The sequence below is a fragment of the Pezoporus wallicus genome, unplaced genomic scaffold (assembly GCF_028554395.1).
Source record: "Pezoporus wallicus isolate ANWC-B61680 ecotype Strahan unplaced genomic scaffold, APGP_CSIRO_Pwel_v1 contig_736, whole genome shotgun sequence".
In the NCBI taxonomy this organism is placed as follows: Eukaryota; Metazoa; Chordata; class Aves; order Psittaciformes; family Psittacidae; genus Pezoporus; species Pezoporus wallicus.
The window spans coordinates 3,878,841-3,906,620 of NW_026639744.1; the positions used below are offsets into that span (position 1 = coordinate 3,878,841).

Consider the following 27,780-nt stretch of genomic DNA (forward strand, 5'->3'; position numbering starts at 1 on the left):
ATCAAGATCTAATTAAAAGTGAATTATTCAAAACTCTCAGACCTCTGTAAACAAACTGTAGCTGCCTCCAACTCTTTGATATTTAAGCGCTGTTAAAACAAGCCTGTTCTGAATCCCTATTTGAATAAGTATTGAAGAACCATGTTTAATATGCATGTAAGCACAAAAATATGAACTTTGCAAAGATTCAAAATGATAAAAATAAACATTAAGAATTAAATTTTCCCTGGCCAAGAACACTGGGGCTAGTAATGTACCTACCTTCATCTGTCAGAAAAAGCATGGTAAGGAATAACTATGGAAAAAAACAGTCAGTATTGCAGTTATTGCCGAGGCTCTCGCTGTTTCTCATCTGATTTCATTCTTCATTTCAGAGCTTGTGGATTTGCAGAAAACAATTTCTTTCTCATTAAAGGCCTAATTCAGTCAATTTTTGGTGCTTTTCATAGTGGGATCTGGTCTACAGGCTGAATAATTTGCATAAGTGGAATCACAGGGAAGTGTAAGCACATAAACAATGCTGCTGAAGTCTAGTTACTTGCTCTCTTTATATATATATATATATATAGGCACCTATGTGGTGCTTTGGATCCTTTCCAGCATGTTCCACATGTTGCAGAATTTAATCTTCAGGCATAAGTAGGCTACAGTTCCCTGAATCAGAGGAAATTATACTGCAAAGGTATTTGAAACACAGCTATTATGAGAGTTTATACGTGTAACGTAATTTACTGCTAGTATAGAAAAACATAAGGTAACAAATTTCAGGGTACAGGCAGAAAGAAATTACTGTTTCAGTGAGTTTTGGCAGCTTGTTGGATCTGGTTGTTGGAGAACTTAAAGGAGGTGTGATACCCTTTTTCTGTTTAAAAAGAAGTTCAAGCTCCTGTTTATTAGGGGAGAAATAGATACCTGGAATTGCTCCAGCCTACTTCACTGAAGAAGTTGAACTGCTTGAACTGTTGGAAATGAGCAGTAAAATGCCTTCCCTATGAGTTAGGACAGTAGGTTCTTCAGAATCCACCTCATCCCTCTTTCATCTTTCATCTCAAAATCTGGGCAGATGCAGAAGCTTCACTGCTGTGTGCTGCAGCTCATGGGCTTGTCTGCATCACATCTGCCACAGACCCTCCTAACTGCCTGTCTCAAGTTTACCTAAGCTGTTCTAAGATTTAGCCAAGTTTACCTCAAGTTGTCTTAAGGTTTATCTAAGTCTGGTTTTCTCTGTGATGGCCACCTTCTCTTTTGCCTTTACTCCTTCACACCCTCTCTTTGCCAACAAACAAGCAAGTCCAGCTTTGATTCATGTTTTATACCTCTGTGCTTGTTAGCTCACTCTTCTGTGTCTTGCTGCTGGCTCTCTAGACAAATAAAAGAAATCCTGAACAACAGCAAGGATATTTAGTTAGCTGCAAAGTAGATGAGCTAACTTTCCAGGGCTGGAAATCTTCAGTGCGTTTTAACCGCAGTTACCACTTGCCTTTGGGATGCAACATCAAATCTTATGCTAATTATGAAAAATTGCTGCTGCCTGGGGACTGGAGAAATTTTAAAATAATTAATAAATATTATTATAGGGGGAAAAAGGCTCTTTGATATTCAGTATTAAACATGATTTCTGATCACTAAGTGCTTCAGTACAGCTGAGATGCCTGCTACCACAGTTAAAGTTAGCAGCATTTTTCATCAAAGTCAAAATGATCTGTAATGATGCTTCTGCATATCAGCAAGGGATTTTTGTTTGATGTATGTATTAATCAACAGACATTGTAGCTGTATGCCCCTTAACAACTTCAATAAACACATCAGAAACTTTTTTATTCCAAACTGTCCCTTGCAACATGTATTGAAAACCCACAAGTTTATCTAATGAAATACACAGTGTTATTTTCTTTCTGTATTATGTATTTAATGGCTTGGAAAATAGCTTCTCATGAATCACATTAAATACACTGTCATCCAGAGAAAATGAATGTCTACCTCTGCTCAGGCAAAGTGTTCTTGCCACCTAGATCAGATGGTTAGAGGAGAAAGATTTGGAGGTTCAGAAAAAGTGTTCATAATTTTCCCATAAACTGATGTGCTGCTACCTTTGAGTGAAGCCTTGAGGTCCTCTCTTCCAGGCAGGCTGGTTTTCCAGGGTTCAGGGATGGAAAGGGAGCCATCAGCATGTTGCGGTGACAGTAGTTCCTTTTTGATGTGTTGCGTAACCAAAGCTGTAAGACTGTGACCTGCTGCAGAAAGGCAAGTTAGCCTGCCCTGTCATCCTAAAGGGATTAACCTCCCAGAGGAAGCAAATTAAGCAAAGAGAAGTCGCAACTTCATGTGTGCACCTTTGGTCATGCGCTCTGAGGCTGGTTCTTTTTTCCCAGCCTTATGTGCAGGGCAGTAGTACAAGAATGCAGAAAACCCAGCACAACAGATGTTGCCTTAGTTTCTTTATATCCCTCCTTCCTTCTGCAGAAAAAAAAACCTTATATTTAACTTTTTTTGCTTTTTCTCCAAATGAGCAGATTTTGTGCCCTTTGTATTGTTAGTGGCTCTACCTACCTCCAAGTTTGGTTCAGTAGTCTGGTATTGAAGGGAGTCCCCTGCTCATCCCTACTCAGTGTGTGTTGCTTTGCTAATGGAAAGTGGTTTTGGCACATGCCAACTGGGTTTGGTGGAGACTAACCCTGCAGAGCTCTCACCCACATGTGGTCCAAGTACTAGTGGATTGAGAACTGCTCCTGCAACCCTACAAGGTCCTTCCTCATTGATTTACAAAACAGACACTCCAAAAAGGCTCTCAAGTGATGAGAAGTGCCTGCACAACTCTAAAGTAGCTCTTCTGCTGTCTGCATGGTGCCCTCCTGTTTGCTTTCTGCTGCTCTTTCCTGTACCTTTCTTCTGATGTGACATCTCTTCCCTTCCTTCACCTGCTTTCTCCATCTCCCCAGCACTTCCTGGAAAAACCTTCTTTTTTTTTTACTATTATCCCTTTTCACTACCATCATCTCCTGCTGTGCCACAATCTGCCCTTCAGCTCTTGAGTGGGCAGGTGGAGGGTTTGGCCTCTGAAGGCAGCAAGGAGAGACAGAAGGGACCTGACTGTGGACCTCAGGATCTGAAGGGACCATCATGTAATTCTCACCTGTCTCAAGTTTCAGCTGACTGGCCTGAGTGTTTAAAACACATGCCTTGGTGCAGAGCAGGGGGAGGGAGGAGGAGACAGGATAGATGCTATCCTGTCACTTGGGGAAGGCGGAGGAAATTTCTCATTGGTCCCATGTTAAATGCTATGTGGAGAGGACAGCCATTGCTGTTTGTGCTTAGGAAAATACCAAGACGGTAATGTTTGTGGAAGTTCTCGGGGTGCTTTGAGGCAATGTCATACCTTCTACCTCCTGTTTTCTCATCAGATGTATAACAAGACCTTGTTTTCAAAAGGCATACTGCTCAGTCCTCCTGTTTCATAAATGATATTTTTAAATTGCCCTTTTCCATTTCTTTGCCAATGCTCTTTGATGTCCACTGTTATTGCTGCTGTTTGACTTTTGCTTTATTCAGACTGTGATTGTCCCCTGGTTTCCAAATACAGAAGCAAGAAAAGTCCTTTCCCAAAGATCAGGTCATTTCGGGAAGAGGGAGACACAGAGACTAGGAAAAACAAAGCAAACAGGGTAAAGCATGACTGGGCATCAAATCTTACACAACATTAGGAGCAGAAATATCATTAAATTATGTATGATGCATGACAAAGTGTGGTGAGGGAATGGTGGCAGACAGGAAAAGCTTTTGACGGTCCCAGAGATGGTCACGTGGCTAAGCACATTCCTTTCCCTTTCCCCTGGAGTAGCCATGAATTGTACAGGCTATTTTTAATAATTTAATCTGTGAGCTTTTTTGCTGTGATCAGCACACTGCGGAGAGGGATAAAAGATTTACTGGAGAGGAAGCGTCTGCTAATTGCTTGCACAGTTATCTTCATGCAGCTGGACTTGAAGCTACCATCTCTTTCTACCCGAGCCAGCAAATAACCAGCACGTGGTGCTAACTTTTGATCCCTTTTGACCTATTTGGATTTCAAGCCTCACACCAAAGGAAAAAGCTTCACAGTCTTTCTCGAATTCCTCTTACTGTGGGTTGAAGTCCCAAAACTGCTTTGGAGAATTGATTCTAGAGATGCCTCCCCACTATCCCTGTGGTCTTGGAGGCAGCTGGTCTTGCTGGGGGGGCATAGGGTAATCTTGGTGTGAATATTTAAAAAGGTATTGGGTAAAGGAGCAGGACCTGATTGAAGTTATCTGCACACTCACCAGGAAGTCTGGATACAGGGAGGAAATAAAGCCCTCGAAGGACATTTTAGATCTGATTAATGGGTATCAGGTGCTATAGTCTTGTTTTAATAGGGGATGCTTTTGGTAATTAAAGTGTGGATACTCTGAGCCAGACTGTAATTCTTCCAAAAACTACTTCTTCTGAAGGAAGGGCAATACCTGCTTTGACTAGAACTACAAATTTATCAAGGAGGCAATGATTTTTTGAATTATATCCCAAAATATTAACTCTGGTACTAAATAAAATCTAATATGGAATCCTGAATGTGATTTTTTGTTAAACTTTCTTAAAGTAAATGTACTGTCAAAAGCAACAAATGGTGATGCGCTCTCATTAAAGTGAGGGAATTTTCTGACACTTGGTAGAAATAACAGTGCATTTCAGCAGCTGTAGTCAGCTTGCAGAAAAATGTCCATTGTTTTAGTTTAAATGTTTTTAGGTTGTATATTTTATTTTTGTATATTTTATTGTATATTATATAATAATATAATAACCTAAATAAAATAATATAATAACCTAAATATATATATATTTAGGTTGTATATTTTATTTTAGGTTGTATATTTTATTTTTGCCAGCTTTCCACTCTGTAGATCTAAACCTGGTCAAGAGCTAAGCAGAAATGTGACTTTCTCATTTCTATGCCAGCAGAAGTGAAGCTGCACTTACATTTCTTTTTCTCAAAGGCATTGCATGAGCAAATGCCAGTGTTTGATGTAGAATTAATGGAGCTATTATCAGCTTACCAATATTTTAAGCTATGCAATAGGATTTGAGCCAACAGAAAAAGTTTTAGCAACCTAGGATTTTTCCCTGTTGTCAGTGTAGTTGATCACAGCTTTTACCTATGGTGCTTTGCTACTAGTATGAGTAGAATGATCATCCCATCTGCCCTATGTTATCCAGGTATCACCTGCAGCAGATCCTTAGGGTAAAGACCATGACCAGGTCAAGCATATGTGATAATTGCCCTGTAATCATATAATAATTAAAATTAGGGGACAAAAGTAGAGGCAGACTGAATTATCTGGCTTGCATGTCTCTCAAGGCAAAGTCCCTTATCTTTGAAAGTAGAAAGGTTTTCACACAGCCCTTGTTGAGTCTTATGCTGGCCTATGGATATGGAGGTTATTGATAACTAGTTTGCATTAGCTTGTAGTGTTGCTGTATTTTCTTTCCTCCAGTTAAAGACTGTAGTTGGTGTGCTTTTCCTGTGGCTTGGAACTTAACAACTTGAAAGTGACAGAATTAATGAGGAAGAGAAAGAAGTTGCAGCTTCCAGAAGAAAAGAAGTAAAGAAACAGAAGTTGAGCATTTGAATCATAGCTCAGACCTTGCACGGAGAGTTAGAAAAACATTATCCTGTTATGTAATTCAGTTACTTCTGTATGGCATGACCAGACCCTTTTTTATCTCTGTTACTTCTATCACACAAGTGTTTGGCTTTGGGTCTTCTGCCCTTTTCCATGGAGATATCTTAGATACATCTTGTTACTGCATATGGGGTCTCGCTGGGGTTTTGAATTTGTTCAACAGATGAAGTCCCCCAAACTGCAGCTTTTCCTGAGGGCAGAAACTGGTAACTCGGGAATGGATGTGGCATACAGAGGCATTAATGCAGCCTATACTCTGCACCCTACTCCCTTCTATTTAAGCACTGCTAAACCTTTAAGACAGATCTTTAATACCCAGTGTGTAACAGCACAGGGTTTATACATGGCTTATGTTCTCCAATAGCAATATTGATGGGGGGGTAGGGGGGTGGGGAAGAGGGTTTCAGTGTCATAGCAAAAATAGTTCTTTTTCCCGGGCAGGTCTGCAACTTGTGCCATGGGGCTGGAGGTGAAGCAGTTTGTAGGAAGGGATATCTCCAAACTGGGGAAGCTCCTGGATCATTGGGAAGAGCTTACAGAAGTGACACCCTGTTGGCTAGCCTGGGCACTTACAGAGAAATTGAAAGAATTATGGCTGGGATTACTTTTACAGACAATGAAAGATGATAAACAGCACAAATTGGAGGAGTTTAAGCCTGTTGTTGGTGCTCTCATGGCATCCATAAGACCCTTTAAAAAGCTAATGCAAAGTAACTAAACGTGTTATAGCTGATAGGATGAGTTTCTGTAAATTGCCTGCTGCAAATAGATAATGTTCAAGAGAGAAAAGTTGTGAGCTTTTGTGAAATGAGGTTTGTGTGAGACCTAAGACCTCACTTGTTTTGATGCAGCAAAGCAAGAATGTTTAACCCTCGTTACCTGTGACGGCAGGGAGCAGGTTTGGCATGGGTTATTCCACGTGTGGAATTATTTTAAAATTTGGTTAGTAAACTGCCTCTTTTTAATCAGAGAGAAAGGCTTTTGTATTGTTGAGGTTTCTAGTCGCTTGATGTTCCTAGTATGCTACCAAGATGCAGTTTAACTTTTCTGTACTTCTCAAAAGATTGTTATCTGAAAGTTTGACATTATTTGCAGATAGCTGCAATGGAGTAATTTAGTACTATGTTAAATTTCAGAATTACATGCAATATTTTGATGAATACGGTGCAAGAAAACAAAATCGTCACTTCTGTTGCTGTACTTGGTTGACTTTGTGCTGAGTGAAGTTTACGTGATTAGTGGTTAGAAACTCAGTTGAATTTGAAATTAAATGCTGAAAAAATCCAGGTTGTTTTTTTTTCCTGCTAACCACATCACAGAGAGCAATTAAAGATTTGGTATAAAATAGCACATAAGGGTTGTAGTGAAAAGAGAGAGAAGGTCAGAAGGTGACAATAAGAATTTAAATAGTAGGGTTCAAAACATGTCATGGCTTTGTTGTGAGAATATTTTCCTTACAGCCTCTGAAAGGTTGATAAATTGGTCATTCATCTCTTTCCCCACCAGTGTCTTTTTTTATGATGAAACAAATATCCTAGGTGGTGCAGGGGAGCACCAGCCTGGGAGCCTTGCACCTCTCAGGCAAGGGTTCTGCTGCGGCTCTGCTTTTCTCTTAGTTAGGAAGGTGTAAGTACCTCAGTGTTGTGCTTATTTCTATTTTATAATGTCCTACCAGGGCCACTGAATGCAGAGTGGTTTATAGGGCTCAGCTGTCATCAATTTTACACTATTCACTATTTATTCCATCGCTTTGCTTAATATTATACAGTCCAAAAATCCTTCATGTATGTGACCTTTTGCTTCAAGGAATAAGATTGCTAATAATTCTACTAATAACATAATGTAAAAAATGAAATTATTCACTTTGCTTTACATACAAACAGCGGTGGCTTTTCTTTTCCTTCGTATTATTTTTTTGTGCCATCAATTCAGAGTACATTCTAAATTTTTGTATCAGACATCTCACTGAGCAGCTATGAGCTTTAGCAGTAAAATGAATTCAACACACACACTTGAACTGACTCATACATAAAAAGAGTAAAAGTAAATAACAAAGCCCCTTTCATAAAAGTGCAAAAACAGCTCTAAAATCCAGTGGTGTCATTTTCCTTTTTGAAACTCGACAAATGTACCAAGACACTGCTCTACAGATCCAACCATGTGATGCATCCCAGGGGCAGCTGCATTAGAAGGGAAGATCTTGGAAACTTGAATGGGACTCAGGGGATCCCATTAGCTCCTGCAGCAAACTGTCCACTGGAGCTGTAATGAGTTTTTATGCATACCAGGCCTGAGAAAGTTAGCACAGAGTATTTTGGTACTTGTTACATAAAGAAAAAAAAAAACAAAACACCAAAAACCCAACCCACTCATTTATTCTATACTATGTCCCTCTTTAATTGGGCTTTTCAATCACTTAAAAAAATCTTGCCAGAAAGGTGTCCCTGGTCAATTAGTCACACCTAGCGAAGGCATATATGGCACTTTTCTTGCTCTTATTGTTGTTATTCATGACTTAAAGCATCCTGCAGTGCAGAATTATAAGTGAGAGTGTCTAGCTGTGGAAATGAATTTCCACATGGCTTCATGCTGATCTGTCTGGTTGACTAAGCTTTATGGGAAGTTGTCTGTAGGAGCTACTTTTGTAGCTAAATACTCAGATAGCACTTAGAGCTGAAAGAAAAAAACCTGCAAAACCAAAAATCAACAAACAATAATGACAAAACTACCTCACATTAAAATAACTTTTAGAAAGTAAAATTAATTTTGCTATATGTGAACAGCTTCTTAAAAAAACTGTTTTCCTTACAGAATCATTCCTGATAACTCGGAGTGGAATATAGATTTTTTTGGACCTGCATTATGTTGTCCTTAGAAAAAAATCGGTCAATGAAGCTGAAACTCATGCTCATTTAGATATTTTAGTGTCAAGATCGGTTGCAAATGTCAGTGAGAGAACCTGGAATAAAGACGGAGAAAAAGACCTCATTGCTTTGTGTCTTGCTGTGGAGTTAAACATTTAAACAAACTTTTTGCCCCTTTTCTATGACGCTGGAGGTCTGGTGATGACTCTGCAGAAGGAAGAGGATAACTTTCACCTGGCTTTCGATGTTAGCACACTTTAGGTGGTAAAGGAGCAATTAAAGAGCCCATGCTTATTTTTGAGGTGGAGATACTGGTATGTGTACTGGCAAATGGGTGAATTGAGAAGAGCTGAAGTCTTAGTAAAGCTTTCTACCAGCACTGTCAGAGACACTTTCCTCTCTTCTTTTCCATGATTCTAATATATAGTGCTTTAGAGGTTCTGCAAATGTTGTGAGGCATAAGTATTGCTTATAAAGTGCTTCAGCTTTCTTTTTATTCTTTATTCTTACTTTTTCTTTTTATTATTTTAACAAGTGTTGGGGTTTAAACCCAGCTGGCAACCCAGAACCGCGCAGCCACTCGCTCACTTCCCCCCACTCCTGGAGGGATGGGGAGGAGAATCAAAAGAATGTAACACCCGTGGGTTGAAATAAGAGCAGTCCAGTAACTAAGGTATAACACAAACCCACTACTGCTACCACCAATAATAATGATAAAGGGAATAACAAGGGAAGAGAATGCAACCACTCACCATCCGCTGACCAATACCCAGCCCAACTGAGCAGTGATTTAGCCCTTCTGGGTAACTGCTCCCAGTTTATATAGTGGGCATGACGTGCTGTGGTATGGAATACCCCTTTGGTCAGTTTGGGTCAGGTGTCCTGGCTCTGCTTCCTCCTGGCTTCCCCTCCTCCCTGGCAGAGCATGAGGCTCACAAAGTCCTTGGTCAGAGTTAACATTACTGAGCAGCAACAAAAACATCAGTGTTGTTCCCAGGCTGAAAGTCAGAAACACAGCAGTGCACCATCTACTGAGAAGGAGAAAAATAACTGCTACTGCTGAACCCAGGACAACAAGCACACAGTATCTGGCAGTCTTGTATCTATAAAGTGATACTTTCTTTCTAATAGAGTATAAAATCTCTTTTGTGTTTTCCAATAGTTCCTAAAATACTCAGCCCCATTAAAATTTTTAAGCACATGTCTGTTTAGGATACCAACCACTGCATTTAATCATTCATTTAAACCTTTGCAGCCTATGAGTAATCAACCTAGTTCTAAACTTGTGTACATCAGTTTAAAAATTAACCCTAAGTTTTTGCCCTGTAGGTTTGTGGTTTTGTACCCACTCGTTGTATTTATTTTTTTACTTCCCAAGATCATTTTTCAGGGTGAACACTAAAACATGTATATTTTCCAAATGAGAAGTCTGAGAGAGGCTGTTTCATCAGAAAGGCCATCACAAGGATGCTTGTCCAGCCTTGATGACTTCAAGAAATGGAATAACTTGTGGGACATATTTGTACTGTTTTTACAGGTTCTTCCATAAGGCTTTTGGCAGTGCTCTTGGTAAGACCCCAGGAGCCGCACGTGTTGGTGCCTGGGATTTTCCTCTGTTTTTAGAACCTTTCTTTTTTGTTTTTTAAACTCTTAATGCCGCACAGTCACATGCAATTCTTCTGGCCAACTTGTATTTGCTAGAAGCAGAACAATTAATCCCTGCCCAATATACAGACCCCTGATTCTTCCTCAGCTGTATTGCAGGAGACGGGTTGTAGAGTCTTTCTGAGATGCCTCATCTTTTTAGTAGTTCTTTTTTTTTTTTTCTGTCACTTTCTTTAATGGCCCTGCAAGCTGTCTTCTTCATTTATTACTGCTTTCTTTCTAAATTAGGGTAATATTAAAATACCACCTTTAATTGGGTATATTCAGTTTCCTTGTTCTTGGGGCTCCTTTAGGCAATGAACTAGAACTGATCTGTAGGTCTCTTTAAAATGTGAATCTATTACTTTGCTCATTACTCATGTAACATAAGGTTTCTTGGTACTGCTTTTATGATCCATGCGTGCCGATGAAGTGATGCATCCCAGGCTGAATCTCACCCCCCCACAAGGGGTTTGGGCTTTTTCTCCTTTTCCTTAGAAAATAATTGGAGACATTTTACTTCAACCCCTCTAGTGTTGCATTAAGTTAGTTTTTTGAGCAACTAAATTTTAGGCTTCTGACCTGCATTAAATCCTTGTTGTGTAAGGGTTTGACCTCAGCCAGCAACTAAGTACCACACAGCCACTCACTCACACCCCACACCCCCCCAGTAAAACCCATGGGTTTAGATAAGAACAGTTTAATAATTAAAATAAAGTGTGATGATGATAATAGTAATAATAATACAATTTTAATGAAAAGTAAGACAACAAAAAGAGGGAGAGAAATAAAACCCCAGAAAGACAGTGATTGGTGCCTCCTGGCCAGCTCCCCCCCCTGTTTGTATACTGAGGCCGATTTTCTATGGTATGGAATATCCTTTGGCTATTTCGGGTCAGTTGTCCTGTCTCTGCTCCCTCCCAGCTTCTTGTGTACAGCTTCACTGGCAGAGCATGGGAAACTGAAAAGTCCTTGACTTCAGTAGGGGTAAGCACTACTTATCAACAGCTAAAACATCAGTGTGTTATCTACATTATTCTCACACTAAATCAAAAAAAAACACAGCACTGTACCAGCTACGGAGAAGAAAATTAACTCTATCCCAGCTGAAACCAGGACATGTTGGTTTTCCATTAATTTCACCTAACACACGTCACTATCCATCAAAATCAAAATAGTACTTGGAAGTGTTTTTAGTGGCTTTCAAATTGTTCTAAATACATTCTTCCTAAACTACTTTAAGGAACTGTTTCAGCTTTCATCCTTTATATGGATTTTTAATACTATAAAGGATACAATTCTTGAGTATTTTCTAAGCTCTTGCTCATGCAAGGTAAGTTTAATTAAAAACCTGGAAAAACTTCTGTATTATAGGAGTGTAAGAAGAGTAGAACTATGTTTATACTGAAGGGATGAATAGGAGATGGTATAGTAAAATTTATGTAAAATAGCAGTTTGCTTGAAAAGAGCACTAGAGCATCTAATTAGCATGTGCAGATGATGTGAATGTTTTAAAATTCCAAGGAAAAATACTAGATGCAAATAAAGACTTTCATAATACTTATTTAATCCTTGTCACAACTTCTCATTTAGGCTAAGAAGTTATGAGTCTTCAGAATAGGACTGTGATATTTTGGGGAGTCAATAAGAAGATAGGGAATTACATTAGATAAAAACAAAAGACAGTATATGCCCTCAGCCAAACACTGTGAGCCTTAAATTAATAAGAACACCCAGGCTGGGTTTACTGCTGAATAATTCATTAGGAGACATGTAGTTTTCTTTGAAACTTTGGGTAAGGGTGGTTGTTAGGTCAGAAGGCTGGGTTACTTGGTTCACTCTTCTATCAAGAAAAGTCCTGCAATACTATATGGTATCTAATACAGATTGGTTTACTTAGCACTGCCTGATAGATGTTGTCAGATCTTAAGTGTGGGGGTATTTTAGGTTGTAAGCCATGTGATGGAGGAGTGAGGATGAAATCCTCTCTATTGAAGTCAACTAGTGCTTGGCCTGAAGCTTTACAAGGGCCTCAGGGCTTGCACAAGCTGGTTCAACTACACTTGTCATTTCTTTATACACATTCATTCATCTTCTGCTGTAATACAGGATTTTCACAGGGATGATCACTCACAGCAAAAGAATCAGTCAAGACCTCTTTGGAGCAGACACAAGGGGAGCTTGGGGTAAAACCAGCTCTACCTCTGAATCACACATAGGAACAATGGGAAGAGGCAGCCTGTAGCACAAGTGGAAAAGGTCTCTCCCGCTGGTGTCCTTCAGACATGAAGTACATCCTTCCTTCAAATGAAAAGAACAGCATTGTTATTTTTGGCAATGGGATTAATTGATCCTTTTTAAATTTTTATTTTAAATAGAGCATTTTGTTGACTCTGCAGAGGCCAGTCACTTCAGCAGGAGGAGTTAGCCCACATTCTCCAGCATAACATACTGAAACCACAGTAAAACCAATAGTGAATTCTGTTAATTATAATTAAATGCCAACAGTGTTATTCTATTTACTTGCCTCTTACTAGAGATGAACAGAAAGTGTGGTTGTAGTTTCCACTGAGTAATTTCTACAGTGCACCTGCAGTGTTTAATTTTGTTTGCCTCAGTTTTTCCCAGATTTCTTCATTGCTAATGTTGCTACCCCTAAAATTTAGTTTACTGTCTTTTTAATACTAGAGGTGATTTTATTATGGTGGAGAAGAGCAGAGCTTGTTATTAACAGTTTCCATCAGCTTCTTTTCTTAGTCACATCTGATCTCATTCAGGCATGTTTCATTTTTATGCAAAGTGTATACAGTTCTTTGGGATATCCAGCGTCTTCATAGTTTATTGCAGCAAAAGCAGAGCTATCTGAAGAACTTTCATTGAGTCATGTCCTTCTTGCTTTGTTTCCTTCTCACATAACCTGAATATATTACTAACTACCTCTGAGACCAGTGCTTAAGCAGCAGCCCAAACCAATTCTTTAAAAAGTAATACAATTCTGAGACTTGCCTATTAATCTGTTTTTGAATCTTTTATCCATTTAATATGAAAAAATGCTCATTTTTGTAAGTCTGCAACAATCTTGGTTGTACTTTGAGTGCTATGAAAGTGCAGTGTGGTGTGCGGTTTTCAAAAGAAAAAAGACTTGTCTCTCATGCAATGTGAAGATTATCTTACCTGTATCTACAACCACACATAGGTGAGCATCCAGAATCACCTGCCTGGAGACTCAGAAGGTGAATTGGAGGTGATGTGCATGAGTACAGCATCCTCCTGTGAGGTGTCTCACAATTGCTAACTTTTCTTAATGACACATAGTCCTAGATATATATGCAAGAGCATCTCTTGTGGCAACTACATCTCTTGTGTGTAGTTGTGCCGAAGTATTGAGGATTCCCTTGCCTCACCTCCCCAGTGTTAGGCACTGAGATGGTGCCAATGAGGAAAGGCTGGAGTAGGTTGAGCGGGCGTGTTAGGTGCACCCTTCCGTGGCAAAGCAGAGGCTCTCTTTTACTGAAGGATCATGCAATTCTGAGTAAGAAATCAATTTTATTAATGGTTTGAAAAAAGCTGAAGTATTGAAGCAGTTGTTATCTTTGGACTGCAGTTACCGTCATTCTTCCATATGAGCAGTACAGCCCAGATATTCTGCGGAATAGGATTTTCTATTGCATGTAATACAGATTATTTTGACATAAAAATTCAAGTTAGTCAAGCCTGGGGGGGGAGACATAAAAAAATGTAAAAGACTGCAGTAAATATGAAATCTTGGTCTCCGTACTTCAGGTCTTAGTAATGTGAAGGTAATTACAGGCACTTGCAAAAGTGCTTATTTGACCTCTGCTTTAAATATCACTACGTAATGGGCAGTCCACAAAGAGGTAGATAGAACCTCACCCTGCACCTATGTCACAGTGCAGAGTTGCCACTGTGTGAGAAAAAAAGCCCCAATGTTTGTAGCCCAGCACCAGAAGAAGAAGCATGGCTGGTGTGTCCTGCTGCGATCCTGACACTGCACTCCAAAAATTCACTGCACAGTGTAAAGTCCTGCCATAACGCCAGCATTGAACATCCTTTTGTGCTGAGCCCTGGACATCCAAAATCATCGTTCTTCTTCATCACTGGGATTAGTTTTAAGCTTTCTGGAAGCTTTTTCCCCCTTTTTTTTCCTTTATTTTCCTTAATTCCTGTCCCACGCTCTGCATGCCAGGAAAAACCACAGCTCTGGCCTGAGAATGCAAAAAAAAAAAAAACAAAACCAAAATCACCTAATGTTTTCTCCTGCTTCTGTGGGTAGGTTTTTAGGGTTTAATTTCTTATTATGAAACATTTTTAACAAACTGTCCCAGTTTAGGAGCACATGGGTATAAACCGTATCGGGAGAAAATGTATATTTAAATGCTTATCTCTCTCTGCTTGAATGCTGCATTTTTCTTTAGACAAGTGTAAAATTACTTCTTGCTTTGCATGCCATGAAGTGACAAAACCCCCTGGGAACTTACGGGAAAGGACCTATTGAGAAAATGGATAGCATTAGGATGAAGTCATCACTGTACTGGTGCCATCCTTGTTAGAAATGTGAAGCAGACACATAAGAAAATAGAGAACTTTAATCTTACTGTTAAATAGATCCACTGTGCATCACTCCATGCATATCCCAAAATGGAGTCTGCTGGGGCCTTGTTTATGATTCACTGTGTGTCTGAGGGGGTAAAATAATTGAATGTGCTCCTTCTGTTTAGTTAAATGTGCTTTCCATCATAATTTCACAAAATGTACATAATGAAACACAAGTAACTGGAAATGACTGTTCTCCCCAATGGTAATTTGGACAATCATCCTTGCAAAATCAAACCCTGGTGGGAGGGTGCTTAAATGTGAGTGGAAATACTACATATCATTGCTGCCAGAAAGGTCCTAAGGACGCAAAGATGCTGCTTTTTCTTTTCCTGAGGCTTGCCTGGGCAGGTAAACAAACAGGTTTTTGAATAAAATAGCCTAAAGGCAAAAGTGAGTCGATGAATTCTGACTTACAGTGCAAGGCAATAGAAAGTTTCGAGTCTGATAACAATACTGATGACTTCTTAAGCTAAGGATGATTCATTTTGTGATCCCTGAAAACCTTGGAAAGGCTTCACTGAGCACGTAAAAACTTGGAAAGAAGCTAAAGGATTGCAGGGCCATATGAATATTGCATTTCATTTTGACATAATGCACCTATTTGGGCACTATTCTGGTGGCTGCTTGGATTTGAAGGATTTAAAGCATCTTTTAATGTTTTATTGGTAAAGCTTTGATGAACTGGATGTGGTTAAAAGCATATTTTGTGATTGACCTAGCTTTGGAGAAAAGCAACCGTTTGCTTAAAATATGTGGGAGATGGTTTTCCAATAGTGCTATGCAAAATGATGCTTTACTTCCTGGTGCATTTTAGCAACTGCACCTGAAGGACTTCCACAGTTATATTACCATATAATATATAATCTTATAGAATATATATTGTATATCATATAATGCTTATGCATAATAGTTATGTGGCTTTTTTGTAAATACTTCTTTCACTTAAAACTTTGCAGTTTTTCCACCTATTTCATTGTGTTTGTGTGTGATACAGAGAAAAGGAGTAACTTGGATCTCAGCCTGAAGTTTATGACTTTCAGTTGCTGGGTTCACAAGAAGAAAAGAAGCAGAAGAGCAAAAACTTTGTCCTTCAGCAGGCTGGGGACATGATGGCAGTATTAGAAATTGAGACAATTAAGCCTTGGAGAGGATTGATAATGAATAGTCTGTATTATTTAGTGCCACAGGTGCAGAAAATCTGAATACTTTTTCTAATTTTCATGGAAGTTTGTATTCTATCCCTGATGACACCAAAATAATACTGTGTAGCTGATAGCTACAGTAAAGACTAGACAAAAATTGCAGTTTAGAACATGATGCTGTGGTTTCAGAATATCAAAGCCAGAAGGTTGCAAACATCTTTTAAGGGTGAAATGCTAAGCAGGAGAAAGGCAACCTTTTGGCCTTTCTCACCTTGGAACCATGTCTTGTGTCCATCTACCCTCCCTGGCATCCCTCTGGCTCTGACCTGGCAGTACACTGGGTTATTGTGCATGAGCTAGTGGGAAAATCCTATCAGATGGTGGGAAAATACACACGTTGAGCTGGAGGCTGGCTGCAACCTAAAAATCTGCTTTTAGTTTTCCTCTTTTGCATCACTCTGAAATTGTGTCCTGCCTTGCACAGGGAGAAAACACTTAGAGAAGGTCTGAGCTGCTGCATCCATCAGGCTTGAGTTGCATCATGGAGGATATGCTCATATAATCCTTTACAAACAGAGAAAATACATTTATCTTGCCTTACTTTATGTTCAAAGACCTTTTGGCACACAAGCAAGCCAGTGGACATGAATAAACCAGCCAGGTGTAGCCCAAGCTTTAGGCTGTGTTGGGAACCCTGTACCCCCGGGGATGTATTTCCATCTGTTTAAAATGGGCTACATTTCTATAGGCTGTCCAGGTAAATGAACAGGAAAAAAGTTCCTTTTTGGAAAAGAAGTTTGAAATTGTTTATTGAAATTGTTTACTTGCTTAAACCAGTGATTTTGGTGTAGGAAGGGGTCTGACTCATATACTGATATGATTGACTTAAATAATTTCAGTCAACTTGTTATCAGCTATTAAGTACTGATCATAATGATCACTTCAAATTTAAACTTTAATGATATCTCCACCCCCATCCAGTTTTGATGCATGAAATCGTGAGTTTCTTGGTTTGGCTCACACTGCTCTTCCCTGTTTTTTTCCCGGGAGCGTTTTGCTTTGGTTTCAGCCCTTGCAACCCATTAAAATGTACTTCAGTGACTGCAGGCTGCCAGCATCAGCTGATACCTTCACCTAGAGAGCTGTGGCTCCTAAAAATGCAATGATAATGCCATATAAACAAGCATTTAGAGGTCCTTGTGCTGGGTATCCCTATTTTATCTGTGCCTCAGAGTGAAGGAGGAGTCTTTATGATAAATACATATTTTTTAATACACCTTAGCTTGTGAGTGTGCATGTTGCTGTCTTACACCATGCTAATTTTTTGTGTGCCAGCCAAAATCTTGGTGGCTTCTAGGATGATCATTGATTGCATTGTGTACTGCTACGAAGACAAAACAATACCCCAGCTGGAAAGTTTTAGTATGAAAAAGTGTAAAAGAGGCAATAAACATTAACTGTAGTATAACTCCACTTTAGCTGCTTTGATTGCAGTATAATAATTTATGTTATTGGGTAGTCTTAGGAAACTCACATTACACATATATGCACAGTCATCTGTTTTCATGATGTTATTTATCATATTCTTTTGTGGTGGTAGTTCTTGCAGTCAGAGAATAATATACTCTCCTGAAATCATGCTTCACATAAAGTGTTGTCTCTGTCATTCAACACGTGCTTTTTGCAGCAGAATGGACAAGAAAATCTGTCACCTCTGTCTGTATCTGTTATAACTCAAGTTATTCATGGCAGAATTGACTTTGTGGTATACAGACCATATAAATACTTTTCATCTCAGGGGACTCATAAATATGTCTCTTTGAAGTTGTTAATGTCATCAAATCTTAATGACTTCACACTGTTCCTTCATTAAGCCTTCAGCACATTTACAGAGGATTTTAAGCGTAGCAGGAGATTGTGCTCACACCTGGTTATAGGGGTCTTACTGACATTTAAAGCTCTACTGTGACTAACCATTAGCAAAACCTCTGTTTATCATTAGGCAAGGTAAATGTGAATATAGGATATAAGTAGTGATTATAATTAGCAGTATGGAAGTGTATTGTCTGCACTTAACTTTTCCTGAGCTACATGGTCATTGTGAGGGGGCTGTTAAACAGCCGTATGTTTAATTAGGTGATATTCGTATGGATATATTCAAATACACATTATGTAGTATAGTATTATGATTACATTAAAAGATATATATTATTAAATTAAATCATATATAGTATTACATAGAGTATATATAAATAGGTACAGACATGTAATTTTTTTGTATATGCAGTCATACATATGTAACTTGGGTTACTGGGGGGGTACCTTTGGGAGAATCTGACTTCTAGGCTCACTAAGGAAGCCTCTGGTCCTGTGCTCAGATGAAGATTGCCAGCTGCAGAAATTTGTTTTAACAGAACAATTTCTAGCAGCAATAAATGGATCTTCATTTAGCTTGAGAGGTACTAAATTAGGTTTGCCATTTACCTAAGTGCATTAAGAGACCTAGTCAGAACATACCTAGCATGAATGTGCACCTCTTTGGAGACTGATATTAAATATTACGTAGTACTTTGTAAAACACCTGAGGATCAGGGGAGAATGAGTGAGTGTTCTTCATGTATCTGGCTTCCTGGTACTGATGTGGGCCTCACATTTGCAGCTATATGTGAGCCCACTAGGGGACTGAAAATTCACAAAGTGCCTTCATCATTCGCTATGTACATGAAAAATAAGTGTTAGCTGATTGCCACCAGTCACCGATTTAAGGCATAATGCCATATAGTCTGTAAATGCATCTGATGGTATGGGGACTCTTTTGTTCAGAGGCCATGCTCCTTCACACCGTGAGGGAATGAAAGAGGAATTTAGTCCAAGATGCTGATTGAACGTGTTCGTTAAGGACTGGCTGGCCAGAATGGAAACCTTTTTTTTTTTGCTGCTCTCGTGAGACCTCATGTGGTGTTCTGGTGTCCTCAACATAAAAAGGACAAGGCAGGGGGTTGGAACTAGATGATCTTAGGGTCCTTTTCAACCCTAATTATTCTATGATTCTATGATTTTTCAGGGCTACTTGTTTCCGTAAGATGATGACGCTGTTAAAATACATTGGGAAGCAATGGTAGACAGAAATATTTACAGGAAGTCTGCCTTGTCTTTCAAAATTACATGAAATGATAGACAAAAAAGATGAATTTAAGAATTTGCTATCATCTGAGCTTACTTAGCTATTGTGTCAGCTTAACAGTCACGCCTTTTCTACAAAGACTGCATGATAGAAATATAGGCAAAAGTTTTAATTTTACTCCAAGGGATGTTTGTACTTTGGAAAAAATGCCTTTGATGTTTTTATAAGATATGTTCATGGTACGTGTTGTGGTAGGGCACTGGGATACTGTTTGATATTTTGGTCCAAAAAAAGAAAAGATTTATGAACTCTTACTTCATTATTTTCATGTTTACTGCATGGGTTTATCAGTGTTGTTGCCAATCAAAAAGCGAGTTGCTCTTTTGCCTTGTGTGATAATCATACATTACACTGAATACAAACCATCTTGAAATGGCCAGACTGGCTGAAATCCCCTACATTTTTTTTCACCTAGCTAGAAAGCACTGACTTTACAAGGTCATCTTTTCCTGCTCTCAGTGAATATACTAGGATTTTACTGAGATTTTAAGATTTTAGTGACCTGATACAAACCTTGTCATCATAGAATCATATAATAGTTAGGGTTGGAAAGGATCTTAAGATCATCTAGTTCCACCGCCCCCTGCCATGAGCAGGGACACCTCACACTAAACCATGTCACCCAAGGCCTCGTCCAACCTGGCCTTGAACACCACCAGGGATGGAGCATTCACAACCTCCCTGGGCAACCTATTCCAGTGCCTCACCACCCTTACAGTAAAGAACTTCCTTATATCCAGTCTAAACCTCCCATGCTTAAGTTTGAACCCATTACCCCTTGTCCTGTCACTACAGTCCCTAATGAAGAGTCCCTCCCCAGCATCTTTAGAGGCCCCCTTCAGAAACTGGAAGTCTGCTATGAGGTCTCCACACAGTCTTCTCTTCTCCAGGCTGAACAGCCCCAACTTTCTCATCGTCAGCCAGTACAGTAGGAAACCATCCTTTTCAGTGAGTCCCCACACACACCCCCTATTGAATAATATTAATTTCTATTTCTAGGATAGCTCTTATCTAAAAATCAGTTGAAACTCCTATTTAGCAGAAGAGAATTAAAAAAAAAAAAAAAACCCAAAAAAAAACCAACAAAAAACCAAACCGGAAAATTAGAGATCCCATTTTATTCATTGTTTCTTCCACTCTGAAGAGAGTCAAAGACTCAGGGTTTGGGTTTTTTTTGCGGTTTTTTTTTTCAGAAATCTTTCATATAAAAGCTATGGGTCATTCTTTCTCATCAGTTTGATTACAAAAATCAAAATGCTTCTCAAAAAGGAGTTTCTGTCTTGCAAATGAGAGGAGGGTTTAAATGATGTGATGCATTCACTTAGTTCTGCAGTGCAATTTGAGAAGAAAAGGTTGAATTTGCACTTTGAAGGTTTTTGCATCCTGCAAATGCTGTTAGGGATAGAAACTAATTTCATTAACCAGGGGTTTCTGACTGAAAAGACCAGCAAATAAAACCAGAGTCATTTGTTGGAATTCTATTTGCGAGAATATTTGTAAATATTTTTCTGAAAGTCTTTCTGCTCATTTCTATTTCCTGTAGTGAAATGGGATATGGGGATGAAATTCATTGCAATTACTCTCTGAAAAAAAAGAATAATTAATACAAGTGAAGAGGCTTTTAGAGTAGTTTTGTTTAATTAAACTGTTCTGTAGGGAGAAACTGTTATAAACTGTACATATGCAAACTTTTATAGCTAATGCAAATGTCTAAGCTACATCTGAGACTAAAATCTGGACCACTTGCGGTCCTGCACATTCAATACACGTGGTCCTGTTTTCTTTGAGCATCTGTACTTTACGCAGTAGTAATCTGTTATGCTTGTTTTTACAACAGGACTTTGCTCCTAAAGTATGTGATGTAGTGTATGGTGGGTAACATTAAAGTCTTGGAATTTATCTGAACCATGAAAACTAAAGTTGGAAATAAATTACTCAAAACTTCCAGAACTGGGAGGAGTTCAATTATTAGGATAAAGGACTCAGTTGTGTAAAATCTCTCAAGGTCAAGGAGAAATTATCCTCTACTTTGGGAGTAGGATGAAACCCTCAGAATCAGCATAATGCACTAAAATTTTCCCCAGATCACTCAATGTCTTAGACAGTGATTTGTCTCAGGTTACAATGAACTGAGCCCCTATTTCTTGCTTGCTTTCAGCCTGCATTGATTTCTTTGCATCTCACAGTTGCTTGTAGGCAGTCTTTCTGGAAAACCAGTGTACTATACCTAAAACTAAGGGTATTTCTGATCATTTCAGGTCATGCTTAGTCCATTGTCCAGCAGATGAATTTTATGTTACTGTTTTGAAGTATGTACCCATTTTCATGCTTTCTCATGAGTGAAGCCATTTTCCTCTGCAGTTCACAACAGGTTTTCAAATTCTGACATTTTGCTAATTTACCCTTGTCTTGTTTTTTTCCAGCTCTCGTAAATGTGAAACTTTGGGCTATTGATCGGCAATGTTTTCAAACAATAATGATGAGGACAGGCCTCATCAAGCATACTGAGTATATGGAATTTTTAAAAAGGTATGACACTTGTTTACTTTATCAAAAACTACAGTGAAACTGCCGTCCTCATCTTTTGACTTTTTTTGTGTGAGTCCAGTGTTTGATTTGTTTCCTTCTCATGTCTTTTTTCATTTGTTTGCTATTTAACCGACTGTATGCTGTATCCTCCAGATGAAAGGAGGGTGAGCACTGGGAAGTCTCGCTGCAGCTTAGTTTCATCCTATTGTGAGTTATTTTCGTTGGCAGAGTCATGCAGCTGAGATGTGAGAGAAAAAGCTTTGATATGAGTCACTCAAAGTGTACCTTATTAAAGGAAATACTCATTAAAGAATAAATAATAATTTTAAAAAGACCCAAAACCACCATTAAGGAATAAGTAATAATTTTTAAAAGACCCAAACCCACCCTCCTTAGGGAAAATCCTGATTCTTAAACTTTTGTAGAAAGAAGCAAGCCCATTCTGAGTGTGTTCTTGTTCTTCTAGAATAATATGCAAGTTTCTAGAGAAGTAAAAACTTCATTTTGCTATAAAACGCAGATTATTTGAGTAACAAGAAAGACATAAAGCCAAGTCTTTCACTCCTTAAATTTGAGTCTCTCAAACTTTCCTTTGAATCATGTTGCCATCTCAAAGTGGAACAAATCCTCCTTGTGAAAGCTGTGTCTAATATCCTAGTAATTCAAGTGTGCTATAGCAGTGAGGAACGGGCTATTTTTCAGGTCAGCAAAATAATACCAAACAGAATAATGTCACTGAATTCTAGAGAAAAAAATCACTCAAATCAATGTGATACTGTAAGTAATCACATCATTAGTAAGATGTTGTTACCTCAGGCTTGTCCCAGATCAAAACATTTCCCACTACATAATTTCCCTTCTGAATCAGCAATCCCCTGCTGTGCAGAAGCAGTGCAAGGGGTAAAATTATGCCCAAGAGATAATTTCTTTTGATGGTAGGTGGGGGATGTGATCAAAATCCTTCAGATTTGGTCTCCTTTTCACCTCTTTCTGGGGGAAGCTGTGCTTGATTTCTTTCTTTTTTTTGTTTTGGATGTGTCTTATTTTCAACATAGGGAAATGTTTTAGCAATTATTGCTCATTTCCAGAAGCTCCTTCTTTTTTTCCAGGGAGAGGTTTTCAGGGAAAAGTGCTGTTGTAAGATCTAGACCTTACAGTTTGTAAGCTGATGACCTGAGTGATGGTACACTCTCTTAAAAAGGATATTTTGAATGAAAAAGCCATGCAGCCATATCAGATGGCAAGTAATAAGTCTCCCTGATGTGGGCATACCAATTTTTACCATGACATGTTGCATCCTTGATATAGTCTTGGTTCTAACCTGCTTCTTATATGTGTTCTTCAAATGTAAGATTTCTAAAATTGGGAAAACATTCACAGTACATTCGCTTAGACATTCAGTAACATAAACTCAAGGAATAGCCTGCATGCACTCCATACCACAGCTCAGCCAGGTCACTGCGTAAGAAATTGATCAAACCTGGGACACCATTAACTGCTTAGATCCAGGAGTGGAGCCCTGCCCGTTACACTGATTCTTGGCTGGGTTGACACCTTACCTCCTGGCCTCTCTTGTGTGGCCTGAAGTTTCACCTGTGATTCTTTTCAGTCATGAATAAAAATAGTAATAATAAAATAATGAAACTAAAATAATTGGCCAGGCAACATTTTCTTCCTCAGAGGACAAGATGTTTCCCTGGAGAGGACTAGGAGCTCCATGGAGATGTTCTGCTGCTCAGAGATGACATAGAATAATAGAATCACAGAATCATTAGGGTTGGAAAGGACCTTCAGATCATCTAGTTCCAACCCCCCTGCCATGGGCAGGGACACCTCACCCTAAACCATCTCACCCAAAGCTCTGTCCAGCCTGACCTTGAACACCACCGGGGTGGAGCATTCACAGCTTCCCTGGGCAACCCATTCCAGTGCCTCACCACCCTTACAGGAAAGAATTTCCTCCTCATATTCGATCTAAACTTCCCCTGTTTAAGTTTTAACCTGTTACCCCTTGTCCTATCACTACAGTCCCTAATGAAGAGTCCCTCTCCAGCATCCCTATAGGCCCCCTTCAGATACTGGAAGGCTGCTATGAGGTCTCCACACAGCCTTCTCTTCTCCAGGCTGAACAGCCCCAACTTTCTCAGCCTGTCTTCATATGGGAGGTGCTCCAGTCCCCTGATCATCCTCGTGGCCCTCCTCTGGACTTGTTCCAACAGTTCCATGTCCTTTTTATGTTGAGGACACCAGAACTGCACACAATACTCCAGGTGAGGTCTCACAAGAGCAGAGTAGAGGGCCAGGATCACCTCCTTTGACCTGCTGGTCACGCTCCTTTTGATGCAGCCCATGAAAGTGTAGTCATCAAAGTTTAGCGTTTTCCAGGTGTCTTATTTTATTGTTATTAACATGTAAATTCAAGCGAGAAAACAAAAGTTATTAATATGCTGAAAGAGTTTAAAAAAAACAGAAACAAACAAAACCAAACCAAAGCAGTCATAAACTCAGATGTTAAGTGTTGGCATTTTTGTGTGCTGGTGAATGAAAACCAAAAGATGTATGTAAGATCAGTTCTGGGGGTTAGAGCCTCTCTTTCAAAGCAGAAATTATGCAATATGAAGCTTTGAGGTTTAATAGAGATTTTCAAAATTGTCAAGATTAATTTGGATGCAGGCTCCACAGGGCCTGCTCAGCTTTAATTGTAAAGCAAATAGTGTTAGGAAGAAACCAAGAAACATTTCTCACCCTGTAGCTGAGCTTTGTGGACACAGCCTATTACAGTTTGTCAAGCCATTATATTAATAATGATAATATTATTATACTTAATGTAATAATATTATTATATATTAATATTGAGTATATTATTATGTTATAATTATAATAATTCTCATTAGAAAGGCCTAAGACAAGCAGATATTTTTTCTTTAAATCTTACAGTTTAAATTTAGAAAAAGATTTCATCCTACACAGCAGTTGTAAAATGGAGCAGGTATCTGTAGGAAGGTGATGACAAAATGGTATCTGCCCATTGTGTCTTCCCGTTGGGATTTGTTTATCAATAGCTATCTCAAGCTCATCTTAAATTCCTTCTATTACATTAAATGATCTTGTTTAGAGATGTTTTCCTTCTAAATATTGTTAAGGAAAAAATAGGTTAAATCTTGAATACAAGGAGTATGTCAGTTCTTATTCTTTGGAGGTCTTTTCTCTTTCTTATATTAATAAATGAATGAAAATGCTCTTGTTAAGAAAACAAATGGAATAGAAACAAAGTTTTAAATGGTACCTGTGCACAGAATAGTCAATGGGGTTGGAGAGCATGATTTTCTTCTGATATTGCTCTAAAAAAGTTACCCTTTCTAATCCTGTCATTAATAACAATAACATAATGCTTCAATAACATGTTTTCACCTGTGAACAAAATACAATAGAAATTCAAGTTTTGGGACAGTAAAAAAGCTATTCATATATTCTCATTTATCTTTCTGAAAATAAGTGCAGTCTGTGCAGTAATATTACTGGGTCTCCTTGCAGTCATTGTACAAAATATTACCCCATAACCAGTCTTGTGGTTTTGCCTTGTTTTTCCACAGGAGAATGATATTGGTGACACAGACCAGCTACTGCTTTCTTAGTTTCACCCTTTTATGTTCAAAGTATGTATAGTCTAGTCCTTTGTTCTGAATGCTGTAAGAAAACTATAAAAGTGCATTTCCTAGTTGAGAAACCTTCCTAATCACTCCTGGGCTAGAAGTACATAATTTTCACAGTCTTATAAAACTTAAGGTAAATTTTCTGACTTATATAAATCAACTGCAATATACTAGAGTAAGGAGCAAGTGAACATCCTCTTTTTCATAGTATTTACGAGGAACCGGTTTGTGTATTCTTTTCTGCTTCTTCTAAAGTCTACCAATCTTTTGAAGTGATCAAAAGATGGCTTAATTCCCTAGCAGAACCTAGGAAGTTCAAGTAAGGAATGGAAAATCCAGACTGGTTTTGATCCCTGTGTATATGCTGAATGACGAATCATAGCAATGATTCTCTTTGAAACACAGATTTTCAGTAGCTCATTATGTGGTTAAATCAATGCTAGATCAAGCTAGTTCATACTGAAGCTAGCAGTAAAAAGTTAAACTATAATCTTGTACTGTAGATTTAGTAATTCCTTATGGTATGTATCATTTAATATATTTGCTGTTATACAAGCAAGAAAGAGCATCATTCTGCTGTGGAGGTTACAGGTATGCTAAAATTAACAGTAGATCTCACTGCAATATTCACTTTTACAACATTTAGAATAATTTTCTTTTCAGGCCTATACTAAAAATAATTCCATATAAGCAAGATCAGAATATTTCAGTGTCGTGGTTTAAACCCAGTCAGGCAACTCGTTCACTCGCTCCCCCACCCGTACAGTATGTAAAAGTTCTGACTGGGCTGGGCCAGCCCTGTTGGCAGATCCTCTGGTGTTGACCAACCAGGTGGCCTTTGGTAAGTGTGTATCCCAATGCTTGAAAGTTCCCCCACCGGGAGTAGGGTGGGAGTGAGTGGACAAGTTGCCTGACTGGGTTTAAACCACGACATTCAGTTAAAGAAACAGATATTTGTAAGATAAATTTGTCCAGGAAATAAAAGATGGGGAAAAGCCTTAAATTGTGGCCAGTGTAATAATTTTCTGCTAGATCATAAAAGTTTAAAGACCAGAATGCCTTGGGAGAGTAAATATTATATTTAACACAAACAAACAAAAACCAACCAAACAAGAACCAAACAAACAAAAAAAAAAAACCAAACCACCCCTTCCTAATTTTTCCATAAAAAGAGGCCTTATATTCTGGTCCACTGTGTAAACTGTGATTCAGCCAAGACCCTGGAACAGTTCAGGAGAATAAATGATGTGCACCTCTGTGTCTCCTCAGAGGCAAGATCTTACTTTGGAATTGGAACTTAAAAGAAATATACGCATATACACACAATCTTGAATCTTATGAATAAAAATTCATTAGTGCTAATAAAAAGAAGATCAAAGTATGTTGTTAGTCTAAGCTTTTAACTTAATGTCAAAAACTTTAATCTGGCTGAAGAAATGCCTGCTCTTCAGCCTTTACTGTTTTGTCATAATGCTCTGGCTTGATCTTGAGTCTCCTTCACAGTTTTATCTGACTCCAACTTAGCGTAAGTGGGAACTTGTGATCTGGGCTGACATGTCAGAGGTGAGCTGTTTATGTCTAAGAAATGAGAGTTTATGCACTCACAGCTTATCTACATGGGAAGTTAGGCTGGTAAATTTTTTGTGTGTGTAGCAAGTGGAGCCAGGAAGGTGATCTTGTGCTGATACATACTCAAATTGGTCAGCATGATGATTTAATGTGAGTCATTTGTCAATGGGAAGAAAACAAATACGAAAATTCGTGAAGCTCTGTTAAATGACTGTCTCTGAAAAATTGCCAGTGTTTTTGTATGAAGTGGTTCCTAAAGTGCATCTTTCAGTGAAATTATACTGGATAGAAGTGGGAGAGAAATTAAGTGAGGCAAAAGGAAGAGAGACTTTGGAAAAAGAGAGTTGGAGGTGGGTGGTGAGTTGGTAAATATGTACATTGAGATTGTTTTGGCTGACTAAATCTGAAAAATGAGTTTTGGCTGAAAGAAGACTTTAGTGGAACACTAATGTAGACAAAGTTAACAGGGGATAACAGAGCAGAAAAAGAGAAAAGGGGAAATTATTTCTGTAACACATAAATGCATCTATTCTTCATGCAAAGCTAAAGACAGGAACAGATGTGCTGGTTCAAATCAAGAGCCCATCTAGGCTAACATCCTTTTCATCCAGAGATGTTGCTCAAGGCCAAAAGGGACAGGACCATCCCCACTACAATGGGTGTGCAGTCCAAGGAAGGCCAAGAGCATCATATTGAAGAATGTTCACAACAAGAAGATCTGGCCATCACCCACCTTAAGGATGTCCAGATTTTTAAAGACAGTCCAAGGAGTGTCTCTAGGAGGAACAAGCTGGACTGTTCATCTTATATCATGATCAAGTTCCTTCTGACCTCAGAGGCAACCAAGAATTCTGTCAAGTTACCTCTCTTTTATTTTCCCTGTTT

The 27,780-nt window shown here is 38.7% G+C and overlaps 1 protein-coding gene across 3 annotated transcripts in view; it reads left to right on the plus strand.

The window, feature by feature from the left end:
- Positions 1–27,780, plus strand: part of PRKG1 (protein kinase cGMP-dependent 1) — a 476,628-nt gene that overhangs the window by 280,203 nt on the left and 168,645 nt on the right. For all 3 annotated transcript variants that reach the window (XM_057415674.1, XM_057415673.1, XM_057415675.1), the window contains exon 4: positions 21,568–21,673. In XM_057415674.1, the coding sequence (XP_057271657.1) occupies positions 21,568–21,673 (106 nt within the window). The remainder of the gene's footprint in view (positions 1–21,567; positions 21,674–27,780) is intronic.